Source organism: Mauremys reevesii, linkage group 21 (assembly GCF_016161935.1).
Source record: "Mauremys reevesii isolate NIE-2019 linkage group 21, ASM1616193v1, whole genome shotgun sequence".
NCBI classification, from domain to species: Eukaryota; Metazoa; Chordata; order Testudines; family Geoemydidae; genus Mauremys; species Mauremys reevesii.
This window is the reverse complement of record NC_052643.1, coordinates 23,232,155-23,245,211: the sequence shown is the minus strand read 5'-3', so window position 1 is coordinate 23,245,211 and position 13,057 is coordinate 23,232,155. Positions and strand designations below refer to the sequence as shown.

General features: G+C 68.4%; 1 protein-coding gene across 6 annotated transcripts in view; it reads left to right on the top strand.

Moving 5' to 3' along the window:
• HSPG2 (heparan sulfate proteoglycan 2) overlaps positions 1–13,057 on the top strand; it is a 164,102-nt gene that overhangs the window by 35,421 nt on the left and 115,624 nt on the right. For all 6 annotated transcript variants that reach the window (XM_039508939.1, XM_039508941.1, XM_039508937.1 and 3 more), the window contains 8 exons: positions 2,136–2,222; positions 2,532–2,590; positions 3,182–3,249; positions 4,822–4,962; positions 9,273–9,449; positions 10,553–10,732; positions 11,085–11,203; positions 11,960–12,071. In XM_039508939.1, coding sequence (XP_039364873.1) covers positions 2,136–2,222; positions 2,532–2,590; positions 3,182–3,249; positions 4,822–4,962; positions 9,273–9,449; positions 10,553–10,732; positions 11,085–11,203; positions 11,960–12,071 — 943 coding nt within the window. The remainder of the gene's footprint in view (positions 1–2,135; positions 2,223–2,531; positions 2,591–3,181; positions 3,250–4,821; positions 4,963–9,272; positions 9,450–10,552; positions 10,733–11,084; positions 11,204–11,959; positions 12,072–13,057) is intronic.

The following is a 13,057-nucleotide window of genomic DNA, read 5'->3' as shown; positions in this document are numbered from 1 at the left end:
GGGGCCCCATTGCTGGGCTGCTCTGTGCCTGGCTCCATGCTCCCCGGGGGCTCGCAGGGTGTGGGGGCCCCATTGCTGGGCTGCTCTGTGCCTGGCTCCATGCTCCCCGGGGGCTCGCAGGGTGTGGGGGCCCCATTGCTGGGCTGCTCTGTGCCTGGCTCCATGCTCCCCGGGGGCTCGCAGGGTGTGGGGGCCCCATTGCTGGGCTGCTCTGTGCCTGGCTCCATGCTCCCCGGGGGCTCGCAGGGTGTGGGGGCCCCATTGCTGGGCTGCTCTGTGCCTGGCTCCATGCTCCCCGGGGGCTCGCAGGGTGTGGGGGCCCCATTGCTGGGCTGCTCCGTGCCTGGCTCCATGCACCCCCGGGGAGCGCAGGTTGGGGGGCCCCATTGCTGGGCTGCTCTGTGCCTGGCTCCATGCTCCCGGGGCTCGCAGGGTGTGGGGCCCCATTGCTGGGCTGCTCTGTGCCTGGCTCCATTCTCCCCGTGGGCTCGCAGGGTGTGGTGGCCCCATTGCTGGGCTGCTCCGTGCCTGGCTCCATGCCCCCCGGGGGCTCGCAGGGCGTGGGTGCCCCATTGCTGGGCGGCCGGGCGCCGGGCTCCTGGCCCCCGGGGGGTCGCAGGGTGTGGGGGCCCCATTGCTGGGCTGCTCTGTGCCTGGCTCCATGCTCCCGGGGTCGCAGGGTGTGGGGCCCCATTGCTGGGCTGCTCTGTGCCTGGCTCCATGCTCCCGGGGCTCGCAGGGTGTGGGGCCCCATTGCTGGGCTGCTCTGTGCCTGGCTCCATGCTCCCGGGGCTCGCAGGGTGTGGGGCCCCATTGCTGGGCTGCTCTGTGCCTGGCTCCATGCTCCCCGGGGGATCGCAGGGTGTGGGGGCCCCATTGCTGGGCTGCTCCGTGCCTGGCTCCATGCTCCCCGGGGGCTCGCAGGGTGTGGGGGCCCCATTGCTGGGCTGCTCTGTGCCTGGCTCCATGCTCCCCCCACGGCTCGCAGGGTGTGGGGGCCCCATTGCTGGGCTGCTCTGTGCCTGGCTCCATGCTCCCAGGGGGCTCGCAGGGTGTGGGGGCCCCATTGCTGGGCTGCTCTGTGCCTGGCTCCATGCTCCCCGGGGGCTCGCAGGGTGTGGGGGCCCCATTGCTGGGCTGCTCTGTGCCTGGCTCCATGCTCCCCGGGGGCTCGCAGGGTGTGGGGGCCCCATTGCTGGGCCTCTCTGTGCCTGGCTCCATGCCCCCCGGGGGGTCGCAGGGTGTGGGGGCCCCATTGCTGGGCTGCTCCGTGCCTGGCTCCATGCCCCCCGGGGGTCGCAGGGTGTGGGGGCCCCATTGCTGGGCTGCTCTGTGCCTGGCTCCATGCTCCCCGGGGGCTCGCAGGGTGTGGGGGCCCCATTGCTGGGCCGCTCCGTGCCTGGCTCCATGCTCCCCGGGGGCTCGCAGGGTGGGGGCCCCATTGCTGGGCTGCTCTGTGCCTGGCTCCATGCTCCCCGGGGGCTCGCAGGGTGTGGGGGCCCCATTGCTGGGCTGCTCCGTGCCTGGCTCCATGCCCCCCGGGGGTCGCAGGGTGGGGGGGCCCCATTGCTGGGCTGCTCTGTGCCTGGCTCCATGCTCCCGGGGGCTCGCAGGGAGTGTGGGCCCCAGTGCTGGGCCGCTCTGTGCCTGGCTCCATGCTCCCCGGGGGCTCGCAGGGTGTGGGGGCCCCATTGCTGGGCTGCTCTGTGCCTGGCTCCATGCTCCCCGGGGGCTCGCAGGGTGTGGGGGCCCCATTGCTGGGCCGCTCCGTGCCTGGCTCCATGCCCCCCGGGGGTCGCAGGGTGGGGGGGCCCCATTGCTGGGCTGCTCTGTGCCTGGCTCCATGCTCCCCGGGGGCTCGCAGGGTGTGGGGGCCCCATTGCTGGGCCGCTCTGTGCCTGGCTCCATGCTCCCCGGGGGCTCGCGGGGGGTGGGGGCCCCAGTGCTGGGCTGCTCCGTGCCTGGCTCCATGCTCCCCGGGGGTCGCAGGGTGTGGGGGCCCCATTGCTGGGCTGCTCTGTGCCTGGCTCCATGCTCCCCGGGGGCTCGCAGGGTGTGGGGGGGCCGCTCCGTGCCTGGCTCCATGCCCCCCGGGGGTCGCAGGGTGCTAACTGTCTCTGCTTTGCTGCCTGCAGGTTCTCCACCACGTGCTTCCTGGACACAGACGGCCAGGCCACATGCGACGCCTGCGCCCAGGGGTACACGGGGCGACGCTGTGAGAGGTGGGTCTCCGGGGCGCTGGTGGAGCAGAGGGGATGTTAGCACAGGGCGCTGGGGGGTTCTCCTAGATGGGGAAGGCTGCGGGGAGAGGTAAGCTGAGGGGGCAGCTGGGCCTGGTGTTTGTGTGGGGATGGGCAGCAGAGATGGCACTGGCTCCACGGGAGGGAGAAGGGCATGGAGCTCTCCCACAGTGGGAGATGGATGGGTGCCCGCGGGGAAGTGGGGGGTCAGGGAACCTGCCCCATAGAGGGCCCATGGCCTTGCTCCAGGACGGCCCGTCTGACCCGGCGTCTCGCTCGATTCCCCTGTAGCTGTGCCCCTGGCTACGAAGGAAACCCCATGCAGCCGGGCGGGAGTTGCGTGCGAACCAGTGAGTACCCCCACGTGCCCTCTGCCAGTCAGTTCCCCCAGCCCTCGGCACTGGGAGAGAGACCTCAGCCTCGCCCCGCGCCCCAGGCAGGGGCTGTGCCCGGAGCCATCCTGGGGGTGCTGTGGGCTCTGCTGGGGACTCACAGCTATCCCTAGGGCCGTGCCCAGCCCCTCAATGAGGAGATTGACAGTCTGGGCAGGGCCTCCTCAAACATCACGCTGGGCCCTGCCGTGCCTGGCCCCTGAGCCGCGCGCACCGAGACCCCTACACCATAGCCTTGAGCCTTGTGTTTGGGAGCCATCAGTGGGGCAGGACAGAATCACTGTGACCCTTGAGGGAGCTTCCCCAGCGACTCCCAGCCCTCTCACTCCATCCCCTCATGATCTCATCTGGACCCAGAACGCCCCAGGGCACAATCGGTCCTGCAGCTGCTGAATAGTGTCGTGCCCCATCCCGCTCCGGCGCCCCTGGCTGCACAGACACCAGCCAGTGCCAAGCAGCCAGGGCTGCCCCAGGGCGTGGTAGCGGGAGACGAGTGGTTTGGAGGGTGGGTGAGTGTCTGACTGGCTGCAAACCCCTCTGCTTCCCCAGGCCAGGAGATCATACAGTGTGACAAGCGGGGGAGCAGTGACTCCACAGGAGGCGCCTGCCGCTGTAAGGTACGGTACGGTGCGGTGCTGTGCTCTGCTGTGGTTCTGCTGTGCTGCGCGGGGTGGTACAATGCTGCGTGGTGCTGTGCGGCATGGTGCGGTGCTGCGCGGTGCTCTGTGGTGTGACGCAGTGCTGCACGGTGCTGTGCGGCATGGTGTGGTGCTCTGTGGTGCGGCGCAGTGCTGCGCGGCACGGCACGATGCTGCGCGGTGCTGTGCAATGCTGTGTGGTGTGATATGATGCAGTACGGCATGGTACGGTGTGATACTCGACGGTCTGGTGCAGTGCAGTATGGTGTGGTGAGGCGCAGTGCGGTATGGTTTAGTATGGTACAGTGCGATGTGGTACAGTGCAGTGCAAGGCTGTGCAATTTGGTGGTGCGTGGTGTGTTTCAGTGCAGTGCGGCACAGTGCAGTGCTGTGCAGTGTGCTGTGGTGTGGCACAGTGCTGTGCGGTGCGATACGGTGCAGTACGGTGTGATACTCTATGGTGTGGTGCAGTGCAGTATGGTGTGGTGCGGCGTTGCATGGTACAGTTTAATATGGTATGGTATGGGGCGGTGTGGTACAGTGCAATACGGGGCTGTGTGGTTTGGTGTTGCACGGTGTGTTGCACTGCAGTATGGTGCTGAGCAGCGCGTTGCAGCACGGTGTGTTACAATGCAGCTTAGCCCTATGCAGTGCCATGTGGTGCGTTGCAGTGCTGCATGGTGCAGTGTGGCGCAGTGCCGTGCTGTACGGTGCATTTCAGTGCGGCACACTATTGCATGGTGCGGTGTGGCACAACATGGGGCTGTGCAGTGTGTTGCAGTGCGGTGCAATGCTGCATGGTGTGGTGCTGTGTGTTGCAGTGTGGTGTGACCCCACTGGCCTAGGGAGCACATTGTGGTGACAGGGATTTGAACAGCAGAAGTGGGAAGCAGAAGCGAGTAGTTGGGTGCTGCCTTCCGGACTGTGGGGCAGGGCCTGCCCTGGGGCTGGGGGATGCATGGAGAGGTTTGGGGTAGACAGCTGCATTCGGAGGTCCCAGGGCTCCTGCACCACCCGCTCCCCTAGGGCTCAGGCCCTCGGCCCCGGCACTCCCGCGTGCCCTGTACTGGCTCCATGCCAGGGGCGTCGTCCCTTCTGGGGGTGCTGCAGGGGCGGCTCTGTTCCCCGGGGTCAGGAGGGGACCCTCAGCCCAGCCTGAGTACAGTGACCCTCCCCAGCCATTGTGCTGGGCAGCTGCTCTGCCATCTCCGCGGCTCACCTTCAACCGCCGTCCCTGTGCCCTGCAGCCCTTTGCCTGGAGCTGCACCCGCTAGTGCCACCAGCATGCCCCTGTGGGTGCAGGACCCAGGGAACTCCCCCTCCCCCGGGCTCCCCAGACAGAGCCAGCGCTCCCTAGGGCCCGTGGCACCCAGCGCCAGGACTCGGTGCCATGCCCACCTGAGAGCGGGCCAGAGGCCCGGGCCAACACGAGATGGGTCGGATCCCTGGAGGAGCCCTGGGGCCATGCCAGGCTGGGGCAGTGGGAGCAGCCCTGCTGCATGCCCAGCCTGCGCCGTGTTGCTCAGTGCCATCCCTCCGTCTCTCCTGCAGCCCAACGTGGCGGGACGTCTCTGCAACGAGTGCACGTCTGGAGCCTTCCACCTGAGTGAGCAGAACCCCGACGGCTGCCTGAAGTGCTTCTGCATGGGGGTGTCCCAGCAGTGCGCCAGCTCCTCCTGGAACAGAGAGCAGGTACCCCCGCAGGCAGCATCTCCCCCCCGAGAGCCCCACCAGGCAGGTACCCCCGCAGGCAGCACCTCCCCCCCGAGAGCCCCACCAGGCAGGTACCCCCGCAGGCAGCACCTCCCCCCCCGAGAGCCCCACCAGGCAGGTACCCCGCAGGCAGCACCACCTGAGCCCCACCAGGCAGGTACCCCGCAGGCAGCACCTCCCCGAGCCCCACCAGGCAGGTACCCCGCAGGCAGCACCTCCCCGAGAGCCCCACCAGGCAGGTACCCCTGTGGGCAGCACCTCTCCCCGAGAACCCCCCACCAGGCAGGTACCCCATGCAGCATCTCCCCGAGAGCCCCACCAGGCAGGTACCCCGCAGGCAGCACCCCCCCGAGAGCCCCACCAGGCAGGTACCCCCGCAGGCAGCACCTCCCCCCCCGAGAGCCCCACCAGGCAGGTACCCCCGCAGGCAGCACCTCCCCCCCCGAGAGCCCCACCAGGCAGGTACCCCCCACGGGCAGCACCTCCCCCCCGAGAGCCCCACCACCAGGCAGCCCCGCGGGCAGCACCTCCCGAGCCCCACCAGGCAGGTACCCCACGGGCAGCACCTCCCAACACCCTGAGAGCAGTGTGGGGCCCCAGAAATTTTGCTGGGCTGCTCTGTGCCTGGCTCCATGCTCCCCGGGGCTCGTGCAGGGTGTGGGGGCCCCATTGTTTGGGCTGTTCGGGTGTCTGGCTCCAGTTGCCCCCGGGGCTCCAGAGGTGTGTGGGGCCCCATTGCTGGGCTGCTCTGTGCCTGGCTCCATGCTCCCGGGGCAGGCGGCCCACTGGGCTGGCTCATGCCTGGCTCCCGCTGCCTTCAAAGCCTTAGGTGTGGTGCTCCCATTGCTGGCTGTTTGTGCCACCATGCCCCGCTCGCAGGGTGTGGGGCCGCTTCAGTGCCTGGCTCCATGCCCCCGGGTCGCAGGGGTGGCGTTAACTAACTACTGTCTCTGCTTTGCTGCCTGCAGGCGGTTCTCCACCACGTGGCTTCCTGACACACAGACGGCCAGGCCACACGTGACGCACGCCTGCGCCCAGGGTGTACACGGGTGCAGAAGCGACGCTGTGAAGGTGGGTCTCGGCGCCGGTGGAGCAGGGATGTTAGCACAGGGCGCTGGGGGTTCTCCCAGATGGGGAAGGCTGCGGGAGAGGTAAGCTGAGGTGGGGGCAGCTGGGCCTGGTGTTTGTGTGGGATGGGCAGCAGAGGATGGCACTGGCTAAAGTACGTGGAGGGAGAAGGAGCATGGGAAGCTCTCCCACAGTGGGAGATGGATGGGTGCCAGCGCTGGAAGTGGGGGTCAGGAACCTGCCTATAGAGAGGGCCCATGGCCTTGTTTCCAGAATGACGGCCCGTCTGACCCGGCGTCGACGCCACCCCTGTAGCTGTGCCCCTGGCTACGGCGAAACCCCACGCAGCCGGGCGGGAGTTGCGTGCGAACCAGTGAAGTGCCCCCACGTGCCCTCTGCCAGTCAGTTCCCCCAGCCCTCGGCACTGGGAGAGAGACCTCAGCCTCGCCCCGCGCCCCAGGCAGGGCTTTGAGCCTGAGCCATCTTGGGTGTCTGGGGTGCTGTGGGCTCTGCTGGGGACTCACAGCTATCCCTAGGGCCGTGCCCAGCCCCCTCAATGAGAGATTGACCCAGTCTGGGCAGAGGCCTCCTCAAACATCACGCTGGGCCCTGCCGTGCCTGGCCCCTGAGCCGCGGCACCGAGACCCCTACACCATAGCCTTGAGCCTTGTGTTTGGGAGCCATCAGTGGGCAGGACAGAATCACTGTGACCCTTGGAGGGAGCTTCCCCAGCGAACTCCCAGCCCTCCTTTCACTCCATCCTCATGCATCCATCTGCTGGTTGAACTCAGAACGCCCCAGGGCTTCAATCGGTCCTGCAGCTGCTGAATAGTGTCGTGCCCCATCTCCGCTCCGTGCGCCTGGCTGCACAGGCACACCAGCCAGTGCCAAGCAGTTGCGAGCTGCCCCAGGGGCGTGTTAGCGGGGGTGACGAGTGGTTTGAGGGGTGGGTGAGTGTCTGACTCAGCTGCAAAATCCACTTCTGCTTCCCAGGCCAGGAGATCATACAGTGTGACAAAGCCGGGAGCAGTGACTCCACAGGAGGCGCCTGCGCTGCTGTAAGGTACGGCACGGTAGCGGTGCTGTGCTCTGGCTGTGGTTCTGTTCTGCTGTGCTGCGCGGGGTAGTACAATGCTGCGTGGTGCTGTCTTGCGGCATGGTGCGGTGCTGCCGGTGCTCTGTGGTGTGATTTGCCAGTGCTGCACGGTGCTGCCAGCGCATGGTGTGGTCGCTCTGGTCGGTGCGGTGCGCAGTCGCGGCACGGCACGCATGCCGCGCCGGTGCTGTGCAATGCGTGTGGTACAATGCTGTGGTGATACCGGTGCGATGGCATGATGCAGTACGGTACGGTACGGTGCTGATACTCGATGGTCTGGCAGTGCGGTAACATGGTGTGGTGAGCAGTGCGGTATGGTTTCGGCTATGGTACAGTACAAAGCGATGTGGTACAGTGCAGTGCAAGGCTGTGCAGTTTGGTGGTCGCCGGTGTGTTTCAGTGCAGGTGCGGCACAGTGCAGTGCTGTGCAGCAACGTGGTGTGGCACAGTGCTGTCAGCGCATGACACGGTGCAGATTACGATGCAGTATGGTGTGGTGAGGCGCATGCGGTATGGTATTTAGTAATGGTACGTCTGCGATGTGGTACACAGTGCAGTACACAAGGCTGTGCACTTGGTGGTGCTGTGGTGTGTTTCAGTGCAGTGCGGCACAGTGCAGTGCTGTGCAGTGTGCTGTGGTGTGTAACACAGAGCAGGTACCCCTGCGGGCAGCACCTCCCGAGAGGCCACCAGGCAGGTACCCCACGGGCAGCACCTCCCCCCCAACACCCTGAGAGCAGGTATCCCCCGCGGGCAGCACCTACCCCCCCAAAAAACCCTCTCAGAACAGGTACCCCCTGCGGGCAGCACCTCCCCCGCCCCCGAGAGCCCACCAGGCAGGTACCCCTGGGCAGCACCTCCCCAAGAGCCCCCACCAGGCAGGTACCCCACAGGCAGCACCTCCCCCGATACCCCCTCAGAGCAGGTACCCCGTGGGCAGCACCTCCACCCCCGAGAGCCCCACCAGGCAGGTACCCCCAGGCAGCCCCCTCCCGAGCCCCACCAGGCAGGTACCCCTGCGGGCAGCACCTCCCCATGAGAACCCACCAGGCAGGTACCCCCTGCGGGCAGCACCTCCCCACCCAAAACCCTCTCAGAACAGATACCCCCGCGGGCAGCACCTACCCCCCCAAAAAACCCTCTCAGAGCAGGTACCCCCTGCGGGCAGCACCTCCCCCCCGAGAGCCCCACCAGGCAGGTACCCCACGGGCAGCACCCCCTCTCCTGAGAGCCCCACCAGGCAGGTACCCCCGCGGGCAGCACTTCCCTCCTCCGAGAGCCCCACCAGGCAGATCCCCCCCGCGGGCAGCCCCTACCCCCCCAAAAAACCCTCTCAGACCAGGTACTCCCACGGGCAGCACCTCCCCGCCCCGAGCCCACCAGGCAGGTACCCCATGGGCAGCGCCTCGCCCCCCAAGAACCCACCAGGCAGGTACCCCCCGAGCAGCACCTCCCCCTCCGACCCCCCCTCCGAGCAGGTACCCTCCGTGGGCAGCACCTCCACCCCCGAGAGCCTCACCAGGCAGGTACCCCGCGGGCAGCACCTCCCCACCCGAGAGTGCCACCAGGCAGGTACCCCTGTGGGCAGCACCTCCCCGAGAGCCCCACCAGGCAGGTACCCCCACGGGCAGCACCTCCCCACAAGAACCCACCAGGCAGGTACCCCGTGAGCAGCACCTCCCCCGACACCCCTCAGAGCAGGTACCTCTGCGGGCAGCACCTCCCAAGAACCCACCAGGCAGGTACCCCCATGAGCAGCAGCCCCCGAACCCCCCTCAGAGCAGGTACCCTCTGCGGGCAGCACCTCCCCCCGCCCTGAGAGCCCCACCAGGCAGGTACCCCCCGTGGGCAGCATCTCCTCACCCAGAGACCCCCTCAGAGCAGGTGCCTCCCCACCCAGAGAGCCTCGCCGGGCAGGGGCACGGCCCCATCAGCACCTTCAGTGGGGCCAGTAGATCCGCCCATGTCAAGCGCCGCATTCACTGGCCTGCCCCCCACGTCCCCGATGCAGACGGGGGCTCACCCCGCGCCAGACACAGAGCCCCCAAGAGGACCGTGAGGTGCAGTGAACCCAGGTGTCCTGCTCCAGGCGTAGGGCCACCAGCTGACAGTGTTTGTGTTGCAGGTGCAGGCCCTGGATGGTGAGCGGGCGCACTTCAGCCTGGCCAACCGGGCCAACACCCGCACGGTCAGCGAGGGCATCCGCTCCCCCAGCCATGCTGAGTTGGCCTTTTCCACCTTCCACGCCCTGCCCCGCGATGTCTACTACTGGGTGCTGCCTGAGCGCTTCAAGGGAGACAAGGTGCCCCCTCCACTCCACGGTGCCTGGGCTGGCAGCATCATAGTGTAGGGGAAGGGTGGGCACTGAGGGAGGGCTGGTGCTCCGGGGGTGAGCAAAGGGATGGAGTGGGGGAGGCTATGGGTGGGGCCAGATGGTGGGATGGGGAAGGCTGTGGGTGCTGGGGGCGGGGGATGCTGTGGGCAGGGCAGGGTGGTGGGATGGAGGAGGGTATGGGCAGGGGGCTGGGGGGGGGGGATGCTGTGGGCAGGGCAGGGCGGTGGGACGGAGGAGGGTATGGGCAGGGGCTGGGCTGTGGGGCTGGGGGCTGGGGGCTGGGGGCGGTGAAGGCTGTGAACAGTGGGCTGGGCAGTGGGCGGGGCAAGGCAATGGGAGCACTGGAGGCTGTGGGCGGGAAGGGGGGTGGGATGGAGGAGGGGCTGGGCAGGGGCTGGGCTGTGGGGCTGGGGGCTGGGGCGGGCAGGCTGTGAACAGTGGGCGGGTCAGGCAATGGGTGCAGGGGAAGCTGTGGGCAGGGCAGGGAGGTGGGATGGAGGAGGGTCTGGGCAGGGGGCTGGGCTGTGGGGCTGGGGGCTGGGGGCGGGGCAGGCTGTGAACAGTGGGCGGGGTCAGGCCCTGGGAGCAGGGGCGGCTGTGGGCGGGGCAGGGTGTTGGGATGGAGGAGGGTCTGGGCAGGGGGTGGGCTGTGGGGCAGGTGGCGGGGCAGGCTGTGAACAGTGGGCTGGGCAGTGGGTGGGGCTGGCGGTGGGCGGGGCCCGGCAGTGGGAGCAGGGGAGGCTGTGGGCGGGGCTGGGCAGTGGGATGGAGGAGGGTATGGGCAGGGGGCTGGGCTGTGGGGCAGGGGGCTGGGGGCGGGGCAGGCTGTGAACAGTGGGCTGGGCAGTGGGCGGGGCCAGGCAGTGGGAGCAGGGGAGGCTGTGGGTGGGCAGGGTGGTGGGATGGAGGAGGGTATGGGCAGGGGGCTGGGCTGTGGGGCAGGGGGCTGGGGGCGGGGCAGGCTGTGAACAGTGGGCGGGGCCAGGCAGTGGGAGCAGGGGAGGCTGTGGGCGGGGCTGGGCGGCCAGGCCATGTCCATCACTCCGGCTGAGTGGTGCTGCCCCACGCAGGTGACCTCCTATGGCGGGGAGCTGCACTACACCGTTATGCACAGCGCGGCGCCCGGCGCCCAGCCCCTGCCCGGCCAGGCCGACGTGCTTCTGCGTGGCAACGACATCTTCCTGCAGCACTTCGCCAAGGCCGGCCCCCTGCCGGGGACCCCCACCCGCTTCACAGTCCCCTTCCGAGAGGTGAGAGCATGGGCGGCCCCTGCAGGCGCTCCGCCCCCAGGGCGTGGGATGGGACCCTAGCGCCCCTCACCCATCAGCCCCTGGGTGGCCCAGGGCTAACCCATGGTACCTTGCCAGGGTGCCCTGCCCTCACTGCCAGGGACTGGCCCATCGCCCCGCGGGTGGGAGCGCGTATGCCTGCTGCTTGGGGACATGCCACACTATAAAGTACCCAGAATCCCCTGCTCCAGCAGCGGCAGCGACTGCTAGAGCGCCCTGGGCTCCAAGCTGCTGTAAGCCTGTGTGTGGGGAGCGGGCTGGCGCGGGTGGCGCATGTGGCCGGTCACCCTGGCGTTTGCTGTGCCCTCCCTAGCGTGCTTGGCGCCGAGCTGACGGGCAGGACGCCACGCGGGAGCACCTGTTGATGGCGCTGGCCGATATCGACCTTTTCATGATCCGGGCATCATACACGGACAGGCCGGCGGAGAGCAGGTAACGTGGGCGCCGGGGACTGGCCCTGGCCTCAGGCTCCAGCCTGGCAAGAGGCAGCGGGGGGCTCGGAGCAGGGGAGAAGCCGTCTTTGCTGGTGTCCCAGCTGTGCCCATTCTGTGGGGAAAGGGCCAGTCTGCCAGGCTGAGAGACGGTGCCAGCTACGACTGCTCCCCGGCCTTGTGCACACCCCTCACGCATGCACCATACCCCCAGCACAAGTGCAGCACACACCCCCTCCACACCAGACCCGAAACTCTCCTGCCAGTACCAGTGCAGCTCCCTGCTGGGCAGCCAGAGGCTGCACCTTTTGGGCTCCTCCTCTTGGCCCTCCCTGGCAGTGGCGTGGGGCCCAGCTGATCTGGGGGTCAGAGGCTGTTCCTGGGCCCGGTGTGCCAGAGGGCAGTGCGATGGGACAGCAGGAGAGAGGCTGCTCTAAATTCAGCCGCGGTAGCTGCCTCTGCCTTGCTCCAGGGACCCCCCTTCTCAAGCTGCTCTGTCCCGCTCTGACAAGCAGGGGGTGCGTCCCCTCTGCCGGGACAGGTGGGCATGGGAGGCTGGGACACAGCTGCCCACGCACAGAGGCTCCAGGATGGAGGGTGGCCCTCGATCTCGCTGTCTCACCTGGGATCCAGTGGAGTCTGGCTGTGACCCTTGGGAGACCCTGGCCGGGGCCAGGGACTGGCAGTGCCCAGGCAGCCTGGCCCAGGCCTGTCTCTCTGCGGATGCTGAGCTCCCTCCTGGTCTCTTGTCTCCCAGGCTCTCCAACATCCACATGGACGTGGCCGTGCCCCACGCCACTGGCCTGGAGCGGGCGGTGGAGGTGGAGGAGTGCACCTGTCCCCCTGGCTACCATGGCCCTTCCTGCCAGGTGAGTCTGGCCCTGGAGTAGGCACACAGGGCAGCAGCGCCCCCTCTGGCTGGGGGGCAGCCTCCTCCATGTCATTGAGAGCCATGCAGCAGGGGCACCTCCCAGGTCCAGAGGCAGCTGTGGGGCGTAAGCCCTCTGCTCCTCCCTCCAGCTGCTGGGCAGCCCTGCTGGAGGAGCTGGTGTCCTGCCGGTGCCAGGCCTGGGTGGCAATGGGGCCCTCACTGGCATACAGGGAGTCAGGGAGCAGCCCCAGTGTTGGGGAGGCTCTAACTGCGTCACCTGGGGGCAGTGTCTGAGCCGTATCATGGGGGCTGGGCAGTGTGCCCCATGCCAGCATGATAGCTGCATGGCCTGTTTGGAACCGGAGGGCCAGGGGGCCCTGGCTGAGTGAGTCTGATCCGTGTGCCAGGCCGACCTCATTGCTGCTGTGTGTGGCACTGACTCCGGGGGGGCAGCGGGAGGGCGCGTGGAGGGCGGGGTTGCAGCAAGAAAGGCCGCAGCCTCCCGGCCATTCTGAGCATGGAGTCCAAAGGACAAAGCTCCCTGGGAGACCCTCCCTTGGCCTGAGCTGGAGGGAGGGGTCTGGGGGTGGCATATATTGCCTGGCACCAGGGCAGGGTCCCAGCCGGGCCTGGTGCCTGGGGCAGGGTCCCAAGCCCTGCCAGGCCCCGGGGGAAGGTCCCAGCCCTGCCAGGCACCAGGGAAGGGTCCCAGCCCTGCCTGGCGCCGGGGGAGGGTCCCAGCCCTGCCTGGTGCCTGGGGGAGGGTCCCAGCCCTGCCTGGTGCCTGGGGGAGGGTCCCAAGCCTGCCAGGCCCCGGGGGAAGGTCCCAGCCCTGCCAGGCGCCGGGGGAGGGTCCCAGCCCTGCCTGGCGCCAGGGGAGGGTCCCAGCCCTGCCTGGCGCCGGGGGAGGGTCCCAGCCGTGCCTGGCGCCGGGGGAGGGTCCCAGCCCTGCCTGGCGCCGGGGGAGGGTCCCAGCCCTGCCTG